The sequence below is a fragment of the Mesoplodon bidens genome, assembly GCF_964165515.1.
Source record: "Mesoplodon bidens genome assembly, chromosome: 19".
Taxonomy (NCBI): Eukaryota; Metazoa; Chordata; class Mammalia; order Artiodactyla; family Ziphiidae; genus Mesoplodon; species Mesoplodon bidens.
In genome coordinates, this window is record NC_138179.1 from 16,104,973 (window position 1) to 16,124,961 (window position 19,989).

Genomic DNA, 19,989 nt, shown 5'->3' on the forward strand with positions numbered 1-19,989 from the left:
TATACATTGTATGACTTCTTTTATATGAAATTCTGGAGAAGGCAAAACTATAGGGAAAGAAATTAGATTAGTGGTTGCCCAGGGCCTGGGACCAGAGGGGAGGGAACTTTCTGGGGTGATGCAAATGTTCTGTATCTTGATTGTGGAAATGGTTATATGACTGGACACATTGCACTGTACATTTAAAAGGGATTACAGTGTATAAATTATACCACAATAAACCTGAGTTTTAGAAAAAGCTGTAAAGCAGCATGTAGATCAGAGAGATTGTCAAAGTTGTTTTGGATCGGTTACTTCATACTTGGGTAAAGGGGAACTGAGAAACTCTGTAGGCTTCAAAGAAGAATAAAATTTAAAGTATCTTACAAAAAGATGTATCTTGTATATGCTGTTTTATAACCTTTTTTATTATTACATGGTAAATATCATGACCATAAGTGTGTGTCTGTAACATTTTAAATTATTGCATAGTAGCTCACTTTATATCATATTTACTAAACTGGTCCACCATTTTTGGACCTTCAGGTTGTTCCCTGTTTTATTCTCCTTCAAGTTAAACACTATAGTCCTTATCACTGTAGCTGTTATCTTAAAATAAATTCCTGGAAAATGAATTTCTGTGTTAAGGTCATGCCTACTTTAAAGATTTTGTATACATATTGCTAAATTGTTACCCAGCAATATTCTGTACACCTTTATTTTTATCTGGGTTTTTTTTTCAGTTTTTTTTACTTTTTTAAGGCAGTTTTTTGATCAACAGGTAGTTTACAATTTTTAGGTAGTTAAATCTATCATTTATGGCTTTATACTACTTTGCTGTCATACTTAGAAAGGCTTTCCTCATCCTGAGAGTATAAAAATACTAGTTGGCTTCTGATTTTGTTTATGGCTACATTTTTACATCATGTTCCATGTGGACTTAAGACTTTATTTAGTATGATCTGAGGTAAATCTCACCTATATTTTTGTCACACAGTTAACCAGTTATCCATGTAACAGTTACTAATTCTTTCCCCGTTGGTTTTAAACGTCTTTAATTATATCCCACATGCTTTTGTTTCTGTTATTGTGCTTTCTGTTTTGTTCTGCCAGTCTATTTATTTTGACATCTTAATTGCACTGCTTTAGTAAATATGGTTTTATAATACATTGTAATATCTGGCAATGCAAGTCTCTATTATCATTTTAATTTTTTAATGTTTTCTTGGATATTCTCACCCATTTATTTTTCCAAATTCCAGATCATTTTGTCCAGTTCCAATAAATATCTATTTTTCTGCATGATGTTTGTAAATTAATTTCAGGGACATTTGATATGGTTATAAGCCTCCTATCTGGAAGCATGAAATTTACATCCCTCAGTAGAATTTATAATGTTGATTTATATTATGCATTTTATTACATTTAATCTTATACATGTTGTGGGTTTTGATGCTGGCATCTTTTTTCTGTTACATTTTCTGATGATTGCTGAAATATAGGAAAGACATTTTGTATTGTTTTTACACAGTCATCCTTTTATTTCCAACATCATTTTACATGACTTTCTGTTGAGTAGTGTCTTATCAAAGGAAAATTTGGGAAACATATGTCAAGATTTAATTAACATTCTATTTTATATCTCCACTAGGTTCCACATGGTAAAGCTAATATTAATTCTATGAAGACGTGTTACAGTTAGGTACATTATTCACTGTAATATTTCCCCAAATCTATAGAACCTACAAAAAGAGATTTGTCATCATGAATCAGACATTTAGTTTTAGATTGTTCGTAGAGTTATATGTTACAAAATCACTATTTATATAAAATGTGATCTGTAGGACCAGAGGCCACTGAATGTAGTTTCTTCTCTGTGAATTAGGTCTTATTTTTAAAAGACTTCTGTCCTTTCTCCCCGCCCCTTACCCTGGGCATATGTTTATATGTGTTACTGATTGGAGCTGGCTAGTTACAGTCCTATTAAAGTTACATCTAAAAAGATGATTAGATAACACTCTAAAATATGACTGTAAGCTTTGTCTTCTTGTTGCTGTTAGCTAATATTTCTTAAATTACTGCTGAAGTAAGACAATTAAGGGGTAGACAAAAGAATGCTAGGACTCAAGCCTGGTGATTATAATATTATAAGTAGTCTACTTCACTGCATTTTGGCATAATTAAAGTGTGAGTTGATTGTGTTTGCAATTTAATTCAGCTATTAAGTTTTTTTTTCCTTAGATGGGAAGATTTTTTTTCTATTAAGTTTTACATATGCAGAAAAATAGATTAGTTCACATTTGTATTGCTCTGAAATTATTTGTATGTGTTCTGTGTTTCTTTTCCTCACCAAGACTCTAAACTCTGAACGGAAATATGTCTCCTATTTATAAATCCCTATAATCTTAGTTTAATGACTTACAATGGCCATTGTACTGTGACCAATACAATAGTAAATATTGGAGATTAATAAATATGATAGACAATGAATAACATATGTATGTTCACATGTATACATGTGAGTCAGAGTTACCAAAGATGATCAGAGGTCAGCAATGACTGAAGGTGACTTACATCACTTAATGACTAAATATGACTAGTAGGGATGTGAAAATCAGCATCTCACCATTTTTCTTCCAGACCCAAAGTAAGTGCCAAGATGCTGGAAGATAAGAGAAAGCCAAAAGATGGATAGCTTGCCTTCTAAGAAAAAAGGTTAAGACAAAGTTACTGGGCTTGTGGTAGTGGTAAACCTGCACATATATTTTACGAAGACAAAGTCTATTTGACATCTCCACATGGATGGTCAATGGGAATCTCAAATTTAATGCATTCAAAACAGAAGTCTTAATTTCCCACTGATCCAGCCTACTTAGTTTCATTCCTTCAACAAATATTTACTGAAGGAATACGATGCGACTGGTACTGTTCTTGTGCTTGGAATATCCATCAATGAGCATAACAAATATTCTGCCCTTGTGTTGCTTATAATCTAGCAAGGAGGAACAGGCAGTAAATAAGAAACATAATAGGTAAATTGTTAGGTACTGTAGAAAAAAAAGAAAAAAGTAGAAAAGGGTGAGAGTGCTGGTGAGATGGGCTTGGGGACAGCGATGGGGAGAAGTAAGGAGCAACTTTAAGTGGGGAGATGGAGGTGAGCCTAATTGTCAAGTTGAAATTGGAGCAAAGAGCTGAAGGTGAGGGGAGGGAGTTAGTCAAGTAGAGGTATCTGGGGGAAGTGCATACCAGGCAAAGGAAACAGCTAGAACAAAGACCCAAGGTCAGGAGGTACCTAGTGTATCCGGTGAACAGCGGGGAGGCCAGTGTGGCTGGTGCACAGCCAGTGATGGGGAGAGTATAAAAGGAGGTTAGAGAGGGAAGGGGAGTGGTGGTGGACAAATCATGCAGAGGCTTAGGCTTTGGCTCTTAGTCTGAGTGAAATAGAGAGTCATTGTATAGGGGAATAACATCCGACTTACATTTTAGCAGAATTTCTCTGGCATCTCTGTTGAGAAAAGAACATAGAACGGCTAGGGCAGGGACAGGGAGGCCTATTAAGGGTGATTGCAGAAATCCAGGTGGAGAAACAATTGTGGCTTGTATCAGGGCAGCAGCAGTAGAGGTGAGGAGAAATCTTGGGATTCTGGATATATTTTGAAGTTAGAACTAACACGATTTCCTGATGCTTTAGATGTGGGATGTGACTCCAGGGCTTTGGGCCTGAGCAACTAAATTCTTCTAGTGCCATTGACCGTCATGGGAGAGACTGGTTTAGGGAAGATGAGAATGTGTTAGGTTTGTGATATCCAAGTAGAGATATTGAATAGGCAATTGGATGGGAGATCCAGTTCTTCGTTGCGGTGCACAGGCTTCTCATCGCGGTGGCTTCTCTTGTTGCAGAGCACAGGCTGTAGGTGCGCAGGCTTTAATAGTTGCAGCACGCAGCTCAGTAGTTGCAGCACGCGAGCTCTAGAGTGCAAGCTCAGTAGCTGTGGAGCACGGGCTTAGTTGCTTCTCGGCATGTGAGATCTTCCCGGACCAGGGATCGAACCCATGTCCCCTGCATTGGCAGGCAGATTCTTAACCACTGCACCACCAGGGAAGTCCTATTTTTCATTTTAGTTATTGTATTCTTTAGCCCGAATTGGTCTTTTTTATATTTTCTAACTCTTTGTTGAAGTTTTCACTGTGTTCATCCATTCTTCTCCTGTGTTCAGTGAGCATCTTTATGATCATTTCCTTTAACTCTTTATCAGGTAGATTGCTTATCTCCATTTCATTTAGGTCTTTTTCTGAGGTTTTGTCTTATTGTTTCATTTGGAACACATTCCTCTGTCTCTTCATTTTGCCTAATTTTCTGTGTAGATTTTCTTTGTATTAAATAGGTCTGTTATGTCTTCCGATCTTGGAGAAGTGACTTTATGTTGGAGATGTCCTGTGGGCCCAGCAGCTTGCTCCCCTCTGGGCAGACACTTCAGGGGTGTTCCCTATGAGGGCTGCTTGTACCTTTCTGTTGTGGCAGGGCCAACTGCTTGGGCACATTGATGGTCAGGGCAGGCCCCGGCATGACTGAGTGTGATGCTCAGCATTGTTTGACCACTGTGGGCATGCTGGTGGGTGAGGCAGGCCCCTGGCTCTAATAGGCTCGAGAGAGGATTCCAAAATGGTGCCTGTCAGTGCTGGTGTCAGCAGGATAGAATGAGATCACAAAAATGGCTGCTGCCAGCATCTCAGACCCCAGGGGGAGTCCCAGCTGCCTCCTACCTCTCCTGGAGGCTATCCAATATCAGCAAGTGTGTCTGATTCAGGTGCCTTTCAAACTGTTGCCTCTGTGCTGGGACTTGGAGCGAGTGTATTTTTGCATGCACCCTTATGAGCAGAGTCTTGATTTCTTACAGCTCTCTGGTACTCCTGAACATAAGCCCCACTGGCTTTTAAGCCAGACATTTTGGAGGCTTGTCTTCCTAATTCAGGACCCTGGGCTAGGGAGCTCAATGTAGGTCTTGGACTCCTTGCTCCTTATGGATGACTGTCACAGTTGTGATATTCCTCCTGCTTGTGCGTCGTTGCACCAGGGGTGTGGGCCCTGACTAGACTGCATCTCCACCCACCCACCCCATTTTGTTGTGGCTCCTTCCTTATACCTTTAGCTGTGGAAAATCTTTTCTGTTATTCTTCAGGTTGTTCTCAGAGGTAGTTGTTCTGTAAGTAGTTGTAATTTTAGTGTGCCTATGTGAGGAGTTGAGCTCAGGATCTTTCTACTCTACCATTTTGATCCAGACCCTTCTTGTCACCTTTGTGATACAGGGAGTACAGTTAGAATAGTAAGCCCTTAATAATGCTTTGGTGTGAATATCCTTTATAACTTTAAGATCTTGAGTATTCTTCATGTTCATTCTGTCAAAAATCTTCACCTCTCTGTGCCTTACTTCTCACATCTGTAAAATGGGTGAAATAGCAATACCTACCTCAAAAAGTTTTGTAAAGATTAAATGTTAATACACATGAAGGGCATAGAACAGAGCTGGCATATAGTAAACACTCAAATGTAGAGTGGTTATCATTATTGCTATTGTTATTAACAATTATATTCATGCTCTTTATAACTGTTTATCCTATCAATCAAATATATTTCCTTTATGTATATTCCTTTCCAAGGTGTATTCCTTTTGCCTTCCTTGTTGTGTCCTCTATAATTCAAGAGCCTTCTCCAATTTCAAACAATTTAATGAAAAGAGAATTTATACATGCAGAGATGACTGATTTAATTTCTATGGTCTTTTTGAGAGTAGAATTCTGAGAATAAACTTATTTTTTCCTTCATGTTTCAGGTGGCATGCAAGATTACAATTATCTTTGGGCCAACTGTTTTGAAATCACATTAGAACTGTCTTGTTGCAAGTACCCACCAGCTTCGCAGCTTCAGCAAGAATGGGAGAACAATCGTGAGTCTTTGATCACATTGATTGAAAAGGTAAAAGCTGAATGGAAGGTTGGCATATGGTAATAATTGATTAAATAAGGGAGAAATTTGTGTATATGAACAACAGTTTATTCTAGATACCCTTTATTTTTCTGTTTTTATTATTTAAGATTGTAGATTATATTTAGAAATTATTATATTAGAATCTATTAGAACATATTCTAGTCATGCCTCTGTTATCCTTCCCCCCAGCTCTTTTCCTCTGGAGGGCTTCTTCTGACTGTCTTACAACACTTTTACAACCTGAAATAATTAGCAAAATTTGTAGTACCAGGTTCTTACAATGCTATTCGATCATATTTGCTAGAGAACCTTTACCATTATATGAACCATGGACATAAGTTTAATTTAAGTATCAGGCAGGTTAATTGGATATATCAGAAATGATTACTTATATCTTGTTGATAAAAGCAGAAGTCTGGCTTTGAGGAGAAGGAATTTCAAAAGCATTTTACCAGTCTAGATTTCAGATGACTTAAGTTGAAGGATTTAATTTTTTTGGTCTATATTTTATTTTAACTTGGAGGGATTGAAAAATATTTCAGGGAGCTAGAGGAATAACCTTATTTTTTAAAAATTCTAGCATCAATGCAGAGAGGTTTTTTTCTCTTGCCTTCCAAACTGATTGAGCAGTCTACTTTGATTCTTATTTTTTTAGGTCCACATTGGAGTTAAAGGATTTGTTAAAGATTCAGTAACAGGAGCTGGCTTAGAGAATGCAACCATCTCAGTGGCTGGTATTAATCATAATATCACAACAGGAAGATTTGGTGATTTCCACCGATTACTTGTTCCTGGAACTTATAACATTACAGCAGTTTTAACTGGGTAAGAATTTAAACTAGACTCTTAAAATGTCAAGTTTCCGTTTATATCTAAGAAGAGAAATATACTCTTGGAGATCTTATTTACTGTATCTGGCTTTTATTTTTCCTTGTTTTCTGATTTTTTCCCCCTTTATAATGAGAAAATACTATGGTGGATCTTTTGTCACATTAACAATACAACTGGATATGAAGCATCGTTGTAAAATTGGGAGGAAGGACAGTTTTAAAAGCTTGATGGTCAGCTGTGTAAAGCATTGCTGCAAGGCTAATTGAATACCAAGGTAGAAGAAACTCAGGGCTCTATGAAAGACATTTTGAAGAGCTCTCTCACCATCAGCTTTCTAAAACATGACATGAGTGGTTCCCCACCTCCTCTGGAAACATTTCTGGAAGCTCATTTTGCTAAGGATTTACCTTTAGCAAATAAATTACCTTTAATTTTGAACTTTCCCATTTGGTAAAGTAGTTGGAATGTCAGTCTGATAAGGCACTGCAAAGAATTGGATCATTTATCCCTACTTTGAGTATTGTAGCAATGGTTACAATGGATTAACGATCTTCATTTTTCATTGTATTCTCTCCTTTGAATGTAATTTTTTAAAATTTTTATTTATTTAATAAATTTATTTATTTTGGGCTGCGTTGGGTCTTCGTTGCTGTGCACAGGCTTTCTCTAGTTGCAGTGAGCAGGGACTACTCTGTTGCGGTGTGCGGGCTTCTCATTGCAGTGGCTTCTCTTGTTGCAGAGCACAAGCTCTAAGTGCGCAGGCTTCAGTAGCTGTGGCATGTGGGCTCAGTAGTTGTGCCTCTCTGCCTCTAGAGCACAGGCTCAGTAGTTGTGGCGCACGGGCTTTGTTGGTCCCTGGCATGTGGGATCTTCCTGGCCCAGGGCTCGGACCCGTGTCCCCTGCATTGGCAGGGGAATGCCCTTCCAGGGAAGCCCCTGAATGTAATTTTTTATAAGCATTCTAATGTGTGGAACCTGAAAGGATGGTAAGAGAAATAGTTCTTTAAAGACTTAATCTGGGATTCTTTGTGAGATAATATGCTAAAAGTCTTGAATTTACACATATATCTTTAGTTGATTTGACTTTCGATAGACTAAGTGCAAGAGTATGAAAAGGCTATTGTACTTTTATAATGTTAAAGCGTTGTCCGTTTCAATTTAACTCCAAGCCATCTACTTTTTCAAATTTTTCTTTTCAGGTATATGCCACTGACTGTTAATAACATAATAGTGAAAGAAGGACCAGCCACAAAGGTGAATTTCCCCCTTCGGCCAACCGTGGCTTCAGTAGTCCCTGACACAACTGAGGTTGTAGTAACTGCTAGCACAGTTGCTATACCTAATAGTCCTCTTGGAACACAGTCCTCCCACCAGCCAGTTCAGCCACAGGACTTTCACCACCACCATTTCCCTGATATGGAAATCTTCTTGAGAAGGTTTGCCAATGAATATCCTAACATCACCCGGCTTTATTCATTGGGAAAATCGGTAGAGTCAAGAGAACTTTATGTAATGGAGATATCTGATAATCCAGGTGTCCATGAACCAGGTAATTGGTGTAGTTTCACACATAATTTCAGATTGCTTCTCAGAGCTATGTGCGATATTGCTTTGCTTCATCTAGAAAGGTCACCTATTGTATGTATAACTGGATCAAAGAAAACGTAACCAATTTTTTCCTAGAAAAGAAGAAAATCCATTTGATAATCCATATTATGCACAAAGTTTAACATACTGCATAATTAGATTCTTTCTGCTAATAGTACTTTTATTTTCATATTATATGGCATATATACGTATATGTATGTATATATATATACACACACATACGTATATATGCTTTGAGCTTACTCAGACGTATATATTAGTAAGGACTGCTTTATAAGATGCTTTTTCCTGTTTCTTTTGCCAAAATATATCTTAAATCTTTGGTTCAGTGTCTTTGTATGTGTTGGGGAAAAAGTAGAGAGAGTCTAGGATTAATGAAGAGGAAAAAATGTCTTCCATGTAATTACTTTATTTTCAGGTGAACCAGAATTTAAGTACATTGGAAATATGCATGGAAATGAAGTGGTTGGAAGAGAACTGTTACTGAACCTCATTGAATACCTTTGTAAGAACTTTGGAACAGATCCCGATGTAACAGATTTGGTTCTTAACACTAGAATTCACCTTATGCCATCCATGAATCCTGATGGGTATGAAAAGGCCCAGGAAGGTAAAGAATAGCTGTCAACTAATGCTTAACCTTTTTGATTATTATATGGCATAATTATTGGGGGATAGAAAAGAATTTGAACTGGTTGTTTCCCTGAAATTTCTTCCTATTTTTATACTTATAATTTATCATTGGTTCTAGCTTTTGTATTCTTGTAAGATAGGCTAGTTCATTCAACAATTATGTCATCAAGTTTACATTTAATGAAGTTCTCCACTTTGGTAATGGCTCTTATTTACTAAAATAATGTAAGATTTTTACAAATTGTTCCATTTTAACAGTAATTTTTGTTAAATTATTGTATTGGGAACTTTATCTCATAAGTGAAATCTCAAACCAAATATTTTTTAAGCCAGTGACTCTGTTTTGACTCCCATTTCTACACCCCATGCATGTATAATCTAAACCTGCTAAGTTATTGACTTCCCATTCCTCTGCCTCCTCTAGGCTAGCCCATCTTTCCTAGGACATTATAGTAAGGGCAGGGAGAGCAACTTTCTTACATGGGCCACATTATGCAGAACACTAGGAGAGTGAGAATCCATCTTTTCCCAACCTGTGATTCCTTCCAGGCAGTGATACCAGTGAGTAGAAAAGATACCATAATATGAATATGCAGCCACGTGATTTATTACTCTCACTGACTGAACACTGAGAGAATCGATTAGTGAATGACCAGGTTAATCCTTCTATATATCATTTAGATTCTTTCCCTAAGGACCTTATTCTCTGTCAGCCTCACCAATTCCTTCCACATTCCTCCCTTGAGACCTTTCTGAAAGATGGAACTACTTACTACTAGTCCTCTAGTAGGTTTTCTTCATTCACTTGCATTCATTTTCTCATTATAATGACAATAATAGGGCTCTCATCCCATAGTAAAATGGAATAAGCTTAAGTTGAACCCTTTCTCTTCCTCCCTTCCACCTATGTTCTTGACTAACTTTACCTTTTTGTTTTCACTTTAATGTAAGCATACTGCAACTTTTTTATTTTCATTTGGTCTGTTTATTTACATTGTTTTAGTGACCTGTATACCAGTACAATAGAGTCCCCCTCATGCCAGTCATGCCCACTCAACATTGTGATCACGTCACTGTATGTGGATTATTGACAGATGAGCAATATTTTAATATAATTCGTATGGTTGGAGTTTTTCCCCTCAAAGTATGACCAGAGGCAGAAATGAAAGGATAATGGTTTTACCTCTCTATTCAGAAGATCTAGAAGAGATACATTTTTTTTAATGTACAATGTAAAAACGATGTGTGTTTTAATCACGTTACCCAGCTGAACTTGGATCCTCTCACCTGCTGCAGAGCAAAGCCAATTTACTGATATGAGGTTGTGGTGAAGGAAAGTACAGGATTTATCTGCAGGCACTAAACAAGGAGAGTGGGCAGCTCATGCTCAAAAGACCCGAACTTCTCAATGGCTTTCAGGGAAGGATTTTTAAAGGCAACATTTGGGGTGAGGGTACAGGGTGCATGACTTTCTTCTGATTGATTGGTGGTGTGGAGGAACAGGGTGATGTTACGGGAATCTTAATCATCAACCTTCTGGTTCCAACCAGTCTGGGGTCTACATGCTTGTGCTCAGCGCATAGTCACCTTCCCCTACTGGGTCGGGGTCTTACATCCTGCAGAACAACTCAAGGATACATGTTAGATTGTTATGTATATCCCTTGAGTAAGAACTAGGACTCTTGTTTTTAATCGGGAATTGTTGTCATTACTTTTCTTGCTTAACTGCTTTTCGTTTACTTCTGAATTTCCTCGCTTCCCTAATTAGTAACTGCTTATACCTGCTCTTTGGAACTCAGGGAAAGCCTAGGAGACTAAAGCCTTTTTTCTACAAACAAGAAATACGGGATACAGAGGGGCTTTTTTAACCTGGGAAGGCCCCACAGGGTCCTACTCGGTTTCAATCATAGTGTGTTTGATCATAGTGAAGCCTGATGTGTTCACACTTACCTTTGAGTTAAGATAGCTGAAGTAGTATGTATTGGATTAAAATATAAATGAAACATGGCTTAAATTTGAATCTTTTATCATACAGGAGATTCAATAAGTGTCGTCGGCAGAAATAACAGCAACAACTTTGACCTGAACCGAAATTTCCCAGATCAGTTCTTTCAGATCACAGATCCTACCCAACCAGAAACTATTGCTGTAATGAGCTGGATGAAGGCCTATCCGTTTGTGCTGTCAGCAAACCTGCATGGAGGTAATGGCAACTTGATATTCCACTAATTAATTCTTGTTGAGAGCATTTGAAAATCCTGGTGGAAGTTTCTCTCTTTATAGTCTTAGGCTGTCTTAAGCCTGTTAGTGCTTTTATGGCAGACAACAATAAAGGTCTTTTCTCATGACTTTTGAAGCCAGTTTCCTGGCTGTTTTCCCCGTTCCTCCCCCACCCCTCCCCTCTCCCAGGACTCCTCCATTCTCCCTCCTTCCATCTACCCTGCCTCCCTCTCTTTCTCTCTCTCACCCTCCACCTCTCCTTCCCTTTTCCTCCTTCTCCCTCCCTCAATTTCTTTCTCACTTAGTTCTTCAAGTGTTTTATATTTATCCCTCAGAAATGTTTTATATTTATCCCTCTCACTGGGAATTTGGTAACATGGTCTTTGTCATTTATAAAAATTAAACACTAACAGATCCAAATGTTTAGTCCTATTTCTCCCTAAAGTTTAATATGCCCTTTTATGTAGGTTTAGATTTTGACATTCTCTTATCTTTTATCTGCTGTGTATTAACTGTAGCACAATGACCTCATTCTCATGTAGTATCTGAGCTTATACACCTCCATATAATTCAGCAGGAACTTAGTTGAATAGGATCAGAGGTCAAGATTAAAAATCATCACAATGAGGCTCTCCTGGTGGCTCAGTGGTTAAGAATCCACCTGCCAACGCAGGGGGGACAGGTTTGAGCCCTGGCCCGGGAAGGCCTCGCCTGCCACGGAGCAACTAAGCCCGTGCACCACAGCTACCAAGCCTGTGCTCTAGATCCCATGAGCCACAACTACTGAGCCCAGGTGCCACAACTACTAAAGCCCACGTGCCAAGAGCCCGTGCTCTGCAACAAAAGAAGCCACCACAACAAGAAGCCCGGGCACTGCAACGAAGAGTAGGTCCCCCACATGCCTCAGCTAGAGAAAGCCCATGTGCTGCAACAAGGACCCAACACAGCCAAAAATAAAAAAATAAACAACAACAACAAAAATCATCACAATGTCCAACTAGGGTTGTGTGAATAAGTGTCAATACCCTAGAGACCTGAAAACACATGTCTACATGTAAACTGGTATGTGGACGTTCATAGTAGCACTATTCATAATAACCAGGAAGTATAAATAACCCAAATGTCCACCGACTAACGATCAGATAAATAAAATGTGGTATACAATTGAATGTTATCTGGCTGTGAAAAGGAATGAAGGACTGATGCATGCTACAGCATAGATGAGTCTTGAAAGCATGGTAGGTGATAGAAGCCGGTCATAAGAAACCATATATTGTATGATTACATTTTTTATTAAATGTGCAGAAATAGGCAAATCCATAGAGATAGAAAATAGATTAGCAGTTGCCTCAAGCTATAGAGGATAGTGGTGGAGAGAATGGGGAGTGACTGCTAATGGGTATGGGTTTTTTTTTTTTCAGTAATGAAATGTTCTGTAATTAGATAGTAGTGATGGTTGTATATTCAACCCTGTGAATATACTAAACAACAGTGAATTATATACCTTAAGTGGATGGATTGTATGGTATGTGAATTATATCTCAATAAATTTAAAAAAAAAGAGTGAAGGTATTAACACCAGGGGCAATAGGTAAGAAATTTAGTGTCCACATTTGTTGGATTGTCCAAGGAAGTATCACAGTCAAGATTTGATGGCGTATAGATTAACCTGCCATTTTAGAAATGACAGTACACACATGGATATTTGTATGTAAGAAGTACACTGAGATTCTCCAAAAATGACTTTGAAAGCTTGCTAATAGTAGGAGAAAATACTTCTATAATTGGTAATCATGGACGATTCTCAAAGACCCAAATAGGAATTATGAAGTTGCAGCCTGGTTAGCAAAATAATTTTTTTGGCTTTTTTCTTACTGTTTTAATTGTATACCATGTTTGACAGAAAATATTTTTTATTTTGAGCTTTTAAAAATATTCTGTAAAAAATACATCATGTCATGTTGGCTAAAGCTGAAAACTTAATACTAGTTACATTCCAGTGAAAATAATTGACAGATGTTTACATGTGGTATCAAGACCTTGGCATGGTGGGGGATACATCTTCAGTCACGTAGATATGTTTCTTTCCATGACGTATTTTGCTTTCTTATCTTAAAATCTTTAAATGAGTTTTGAAATCTTGGCAAAGAAATTTAACAGAGGAATTCTTTGCTGTCAACTTAACAATTTAGAAGGATTTTGAAAGGATATAGAGAAAAGTAATATTTCTTTTTGTAATTTTTGATATTAATTTTTTATGTAGGTGAAATTCATATAACACTAACCATGTTCAGGTAAATAATTCAGTGACATTTAGTGCATTCACAATGCTGTGCAACCACCATCTCTATCTTGTTCCAAAACATTTTCACCTCCCCAAAAGGAAACCCCTTAGCCATTAAGCAGTTGCTTTCTATTCCCCATGCCCCTCAAGCCCTGGTAACCACCAATCTGTGTTCTGTCTCTATGGATTTACTTGTTTTGGATATTTCATAGAAATGAAATCATATAATATATGACCTTTTGTGTCTGTCTTCTTTCACTTAGCATAGTATTTTCAAGGTTCATTCATATTGTAGCATATGTTAGTACTTTATTCCTTTTTATGGCTGAATAATTTTCCATTGTATGTATATACCACAATTTGTTTATCTATTTATCTGTTGATGGACATTTGGGTTGTTTTTACTTTTTACTATTATGAATAATACTACTATGAACATTGGCAGACAATATCTGAGTCCCTGTTTTCAATTCTTTTGGGTTATCCTATGTTTGGCTTTTTGATGGAAATACCATCATATGGTAATTCCATGTTTAGCTTTTTGATGAACTGCCAAACTGTTCCACAGTAGCAGAACCATTTTATATTCCCACCAGCAATGTATGAGGGTCCCAGTTTTTCCACATCCTTACCTTGTTAATTTTTTTTTTATTATAGCCGTTTTAGTGGGTGAAAGGTGATATCTCACTGAAATGAGATTTGCATTTCCCTGATGGCTAATGATGCTGAGCATCTTTTTGTGTGCTTGTTGTCCATTTGTATATCTTATTTGGAGAAATATATGTTCAAGTCTTTTGCCCATTGTTAATTGGGTTTTTCATCTTTTTGTTGAGTTTAAGGACTTCTTTATATAGTCTGGATTCTAGACCCTTATCAAATTGCTGATTTGCAAATATTTTCTCCCATTCTATAGGTTTATTTTAACTTTCTTAATAATGTCCTTTGATGCACAAAATTTTTAATATTGATGAAGTCAGATTTATCTTTTTTAAATAGCTCATGCTCTTTGTGTTGATACTAATTTTTAAAAAAATTTTAATTAATTAATTAATTTATTCATGCTTGGCTGCGTTGGGTCTTCGTTGCTGCGCACGGGCCCTCTCTAGTTGCGGGGCACGGGGGCCACCCTTTGTTGTGGTGCGTGGGGCTCTCATCGCGGTGGCCTCTTCTGTTGCTGAGCCGGGCTCTAGGCGCGCAGGCTCCAGAGCGTAGGCTCAGCAGTTGTGGCGCACGAGCCCAGTTGCTCCGCGGTCCCAGACCAGACCTTGAACCCGTGTCCCCTGCATTGGCAGGCGGATTCCCAACCGCTGCGCCACCAGGGAAGTCCCAGTACTAATTATTATTATAATTTTTTTTTTTGCGGTACGCGGGCCTCTCACTGTTGTGGCCTCTCCCGTCGCGGAGCACAGGCTCCGGACGCGCAGGCTCAGCGGCCATGGCTCACGGGCCCAGCCGCTCCGCGGCATGTGGGATCCTCCCGGACCAGGGCACGAACCGGTGCGCCCTGCATCGGCAGGCGGACTCTCAACCACTGCGCCACCAGGGAGGCCCAATACTAATTATTTTTTAAATAAACTTTTGTAGGAGTATTGTAAGTCTTTTATGACTTTTTTTTGGCCTTATAAAATTAGCCATTTGAAAGACAATATTAAGTAGAAGTTGACTTTTTTCTGTTTAACTTTTAGGCATGAGTCATAGATCCAGGTGAAATTAAATTTTTTTGGAGTAATTTGTCTAAGAACAGGCGTTGACATACACTTATCTTGTTAGAACTATTTTGGGGAATAAAATGAACATAGTTCTTCATACTTGTTTCTTAAAGAAAAAATTTTTCTAATATATGAATGTTTGCTGGTATTTGTTACCACAGGTTACTTCATCTGGTTTCAAGTTGAATTTGTTCCTTCACTTCCATGCCCAGGAAGTGGCATGACAAAAAAGGCAAAGATGAATGGCCTAATCAAGGCAGAATAAATGGGCACATGGACAAATGAAAATGATGTGACTAATAGGAAAATAAGGGATTTGATCCTCTGGTGGGGGGGGTGGGCTCAGGGCTCCTGCCTGAGAAGCACCCTAATTGCTTTATGTCCTGGGGGGGGAGCATGAAGGGAGTTGATCCTTTATATATGTTTTAAAACATCACTCTCTGTATTTTAGGTCTTGAAAAATCATATGATATAACTCCAGTTGACTAATTTATAATATGAGCATAAGAGAAATTTTTAGCATTTTTTTCTGAATGAAGGTCAGGACTGGCTCTACTATCCATACATTTGTTGTTTAGCCTCTCCATTTTAGACTCCACGTCTGCAAAATGAAGAGGGTGGGTTAATTGGTCTTCAAAGGTCCTTTCTTAGTTTAAAATTCCATGACATGATCTTATAAATGTCTGAATTTTAGTGAAAAAGTACCAAATTTTGCTCAATTTTTCTGATCCTAAATATTATAAAAGTAAAATTGTTTAAATTAAGCCTGTATACTTCTGGTTTCAGTTCTAACATGTAAAGTATGCCTGTAAGTTCAGGCAAACTCCCAAGACCTTTCCAGTTAAGGCAGCCTTTAAGTATCATGCATAGCTATTTAATATTTTATTTATCCACTTTGATTTTCTATTGAGGAAATTAGCAACTTTTTCTTTTCTATTGAGGAAATTAACCTTGGAAAATTGCATTGGTTTCCTGTCTCTGGCAGTATTGTGAAAAGCTTACTTTATGTTAATGCTCCATCTTGAAAGAAATAACACAATACATTTTGCTCATTTCCCTCATAGGTTCTTTGGTGGTTAACTACCCTTTTGATGATGATGAACAAGGGCTTGCCACATATAGTAAATCACCAGATGATGCTGTATTTCAACAAATAGCACTTTCTTATTCCAAGGTAGGCTTGTGCTTAAACATAAAATGCTATAAAAATTCATTTTTCATTTAAAAAAATGCGTTAAAACGAAGTCCTACAAGACTCAGGTCAAGTGCTTTCTTCTCTGTTAAGCCTTCCATGATTCCTTTCAGACAACCTTACCTCTTTTTCTCCTCTGTTTCCCACCTCACTTTTAAACATACTGCATGTGTTTCCCCATTAGCCATGAAGTTCAGGTAATGTCTTTTCATCTACAGCTTTTAGCACAGTACCTGGAACATAATAAATTAAACAAACTGCTAGTTTATTTAATTGGAGAAGTACTTAAATATAAACCTCATAAAGTAGTCTAAGGTGGGGTTGACAAGTTATAGCTCTGGGACTAAATCCAGCCTACCACCTGTTCTTGTAAATAAAGTTTTATTGACATATGGCACGTCCATTCTTTAAAATATTGTCCATTGCTGCTTTCTTGTTTAACATTTGAAAATAAGTCAGTGTAATTCACCATATTAACAGACTAAAGAAGAAAAACGCTGCAGTCATCTCAGTAGATGCAGAGGGCAGGGTTGAGTCATTGCAACAGACACTTTAGAGCCTGTAAAGCCAAACGTTTTTACTATCTGACCCTTCACAGAAAAAAATTGCCAACCTATAGTCTAAGGAAGCGGTCTCCGACCTTTGTGGCACCAGGGACCAGTTTCGGGGAAGACAGTGTTTCCACGGACAAGGGTGGGGAGTAGGGGGTGGTTTAGGCAGTAATGCGAGTGATGGGGAGCGGCAGATGAAGCTTTGCTCACTTGGTGGCCGCTCACCTCCTGCTGTGTGGCCCGGTTCCTAACAGGCCAGGGACTGGTACCAGTCTGCAGCCTGGGGGTTGGGGACCCCTGGTCTAAGGTATTTAAGAGCTTAGTAGTGGGGCTTCCCTGGTGGCGCAGTGGTTGAGAGTCCGCCTGCCGATGCAGGGGACACGGGTTCGTGCCCCTATCCCGGAAGATCCCACATGCCGCGGAGCGGCTGGGCCCGCGAGCCATGGCCGCGGAGCCTGTGTGTCCGGAGCCTGTGCTCCGCAACGGGAGAGGCCACAGCAGTGAGAGGCCCGCGTACAGCAAAAAAAAAAAAAAAAAAAAAAAAAAAGAGCTTAGTAGTAACATACTGCAAAGGAGCAAGTAGAAATTCTGTATTTTCTAAACTTCCTATAATGAACACACATTACTTTCATAATCAGAAATGTTATATTTGTGTGTGTGTGTATGTGTGAAATTTTAGTTTAAAAGTTGTTCTTAGAAAGCATGTTAAAAGTTGAGGCTTGGGGGCTTCCCTGGTGGCGCAGTGGTCGAGAGTCCGCCTGCCGATGCGCAGGGGACACGGGTTCGTGCCCCGGTCCGGGAAGATCCCACATGCCGTGGAGCGGCTGGGCCCGTGAGCCATGGCCGCTGAGCCTGCGCGTCCGGAGCCTGTGCTCCGCAACGGGAGAGGCCACAACAGTGAGAGGCCCGCATACCGCAAAAAAAAAAAAAAAAAAAAAAAGCACAAGTGACAGAAAAAAGACATACTGGGCATCATCAAACTTTAATACTTTTTTGCTGCAGAGGATAGTGTGTTAGTTTCCAGAACTGCTGTAACAATTTTTCGTCTCACAGTTCTAGAGTCTAGAAGTCCAAAATCAAGATGTTGGCAGGGCCATGCTCCCTTGAAACCTGGAAGGGAATCCTTCCTTGCCTCTTCCTAGCTTCTGGTGTTTTTCTGGCAGTCTTTGCAATTCATTGGTTTCTAGATGGATTATCCCAGTCCTCTGTCTTCACATGGCATTCTCCCTGTTGTCTGTGTCCAAATTTTCCCTTTTTATAAAGATACCAGTCATATTGGATTAGGGCCCACCGTAATTACCTCATTTTAACTTGATTACCTCTGTAATTAAATTCAGTCACATTATGAGGTTTTGGGGGTTAGGACTTCAACATATCTTTTGGAGGAGACATAATTCAACATATAACAGATGATAATCAAGGAAGTAAAAAGACAACCCACAGCATAGGAGAATATCATATATCTGATAAGGATCTTATATCTAAAATATATAATGAACTCTTACAACTAAATAATAAAAAGACAATCCAATTGAAAAATGGGCAAAGAATCTGAACACACATTTCTCCAAAGAAATATACAAATGACCGACAAACTCACAAAAAGATGCTTAGTATCATTAGCCATCAGGGAAATGCAAATCAAAACAACAATGAGATACTACTTTTTACCCACTAGGATGGCTATAGTTTAAAAAAAAAAAGAAAATAACAAGGGTTGGTAAGGATGTGGAGAAATTGGAACCCTTGTGCATTGCTGGTGGGAATGTAAAATGGTATAACTGCTTTGGAAAACAATCTTGCGGTTCCTCAAAATGTTAAATATAGAATTATCATGTGGCCTGACAATGCCACTCCTAAGTATATGTCCAAGAGAAATGAAAACATAGTCCACACAAAACTTGTACACAAATGTTCATAGCAGCATTATCCACAATAGCCAAAATGGACACAACCCACGGGTCCATCAAGTGATAAGTGGATAAACAAAATGTGATATATCCACGCAATGGAATACTATTCAGTCATAAAAACAAATAAAGTACTGATACAAACTACAACTTAGATGACCCTTGAAAACATGCTTGGTGAAAGCACCCAGTCACAAGAGACTACATATTGTGTGATTCCATTTATATGAAATGTCCAGAATAGGCAAATCCATAGAGACAGCAAATAGACTGGTAATTGCCTTGGGCTTGGGATGTAGGGAGAGGCAGGGAAGAGGTTGGGAGGAAATGGGGAGTGCTGATGGGTACAGGTTTATTTTGGGGTCATGAAAATGTCCTAAAATTTACTGTGGTGATGGTCACACAACTGAGTGAATATACCAAGGACCATTGAGTTGTATACTTCAGATGCGTGAGTTGTGTGGCGTGTGAATTATATTTCAGTAAAGCAGATTTTGAGAACCTAGAGAAGACTCGGGTGGGGTATCCATGCTCAGTTCATATGTAGGCTTAAAAAACGTCAAAAGTTATATGCCAAAATATTAAATGATTGGTGATCTCTAGGTTTATATTTTTTTTCTTTTGGCTTGCCTCAATTTTCTAATCTTTCTACAGTAACTTTTATTATATTTTAAGTATAATGAAATTCAATTAATTCAATTAAGTGAAAGTGAAAAAATGGAGCTATACAGTGTGACATAATAAGTGAAGAGAAAATTTCAAGGAGGCATTAGTGGAAGACTGGTGATATTTGAGTAAAATATAGGTTTTTTAGGGGCTTCCCTGGTGGCGCAGTGGTTGAGAGTCCGCCTACTGATGCAGGAGACATGGGTTCGTGCCCCTGTCTGGGAAGATCCCACATGCCGTGGAGCAGCTGGGCCCGTGAGCCATGGCCGCTGGGCCTGCATGTCCGGAGCACAGCAGTGGGAGAGGCCACAACAGTGGGAGGCCCACGTACCGCAAAAATAAATAAATTATATATATATATATATATATATATATATAGGTTTTTTAGTTAATAGTATCATGCCAGTGTTAATTTCCTTG

The 19,989-nt window shown here is 38.5% G+C and overlaps 1 protein-coding gene across 1 annotated transcript in view; it reads left to right on the forward strand.

Annotated features, from left to right (window-relative positions):
* The window catches only part of CPD (carboxypeptidase D), a 60,398-nt gene that overhangs the window by 19,264 nt on the left and 21,145 nt on the right, over window positions 1–19,989 (forward strand). The window contains exons 3-8 of the mRNA XM_081217979.1: window positions 5,811–5,953; window positions 6,621–6,790; window positions 7,996–8,345; window positions 8,823–9,014; window positions 11,073–11,240; window positions 16,315–16,424. Of these exons, the coding sequence (XP_081074105.1) occupies window positions 5,811–5,953; window positions 6,621–6,790; window positions 7,996–8,345; window positions 8,823–9,014; window positions 11,073–11,240; window positions 16,315–16,424 (1,133 nt within the window). The remainder of the gene's footprint in view (window positions 1–5,810; window positions 5,954–6,620; window positions 6,791–7,995; window positions 8,346–8,822; window positions 9,015–11,072; window positions 11,241–16,314; window positions 16,425–19,989) is intronic.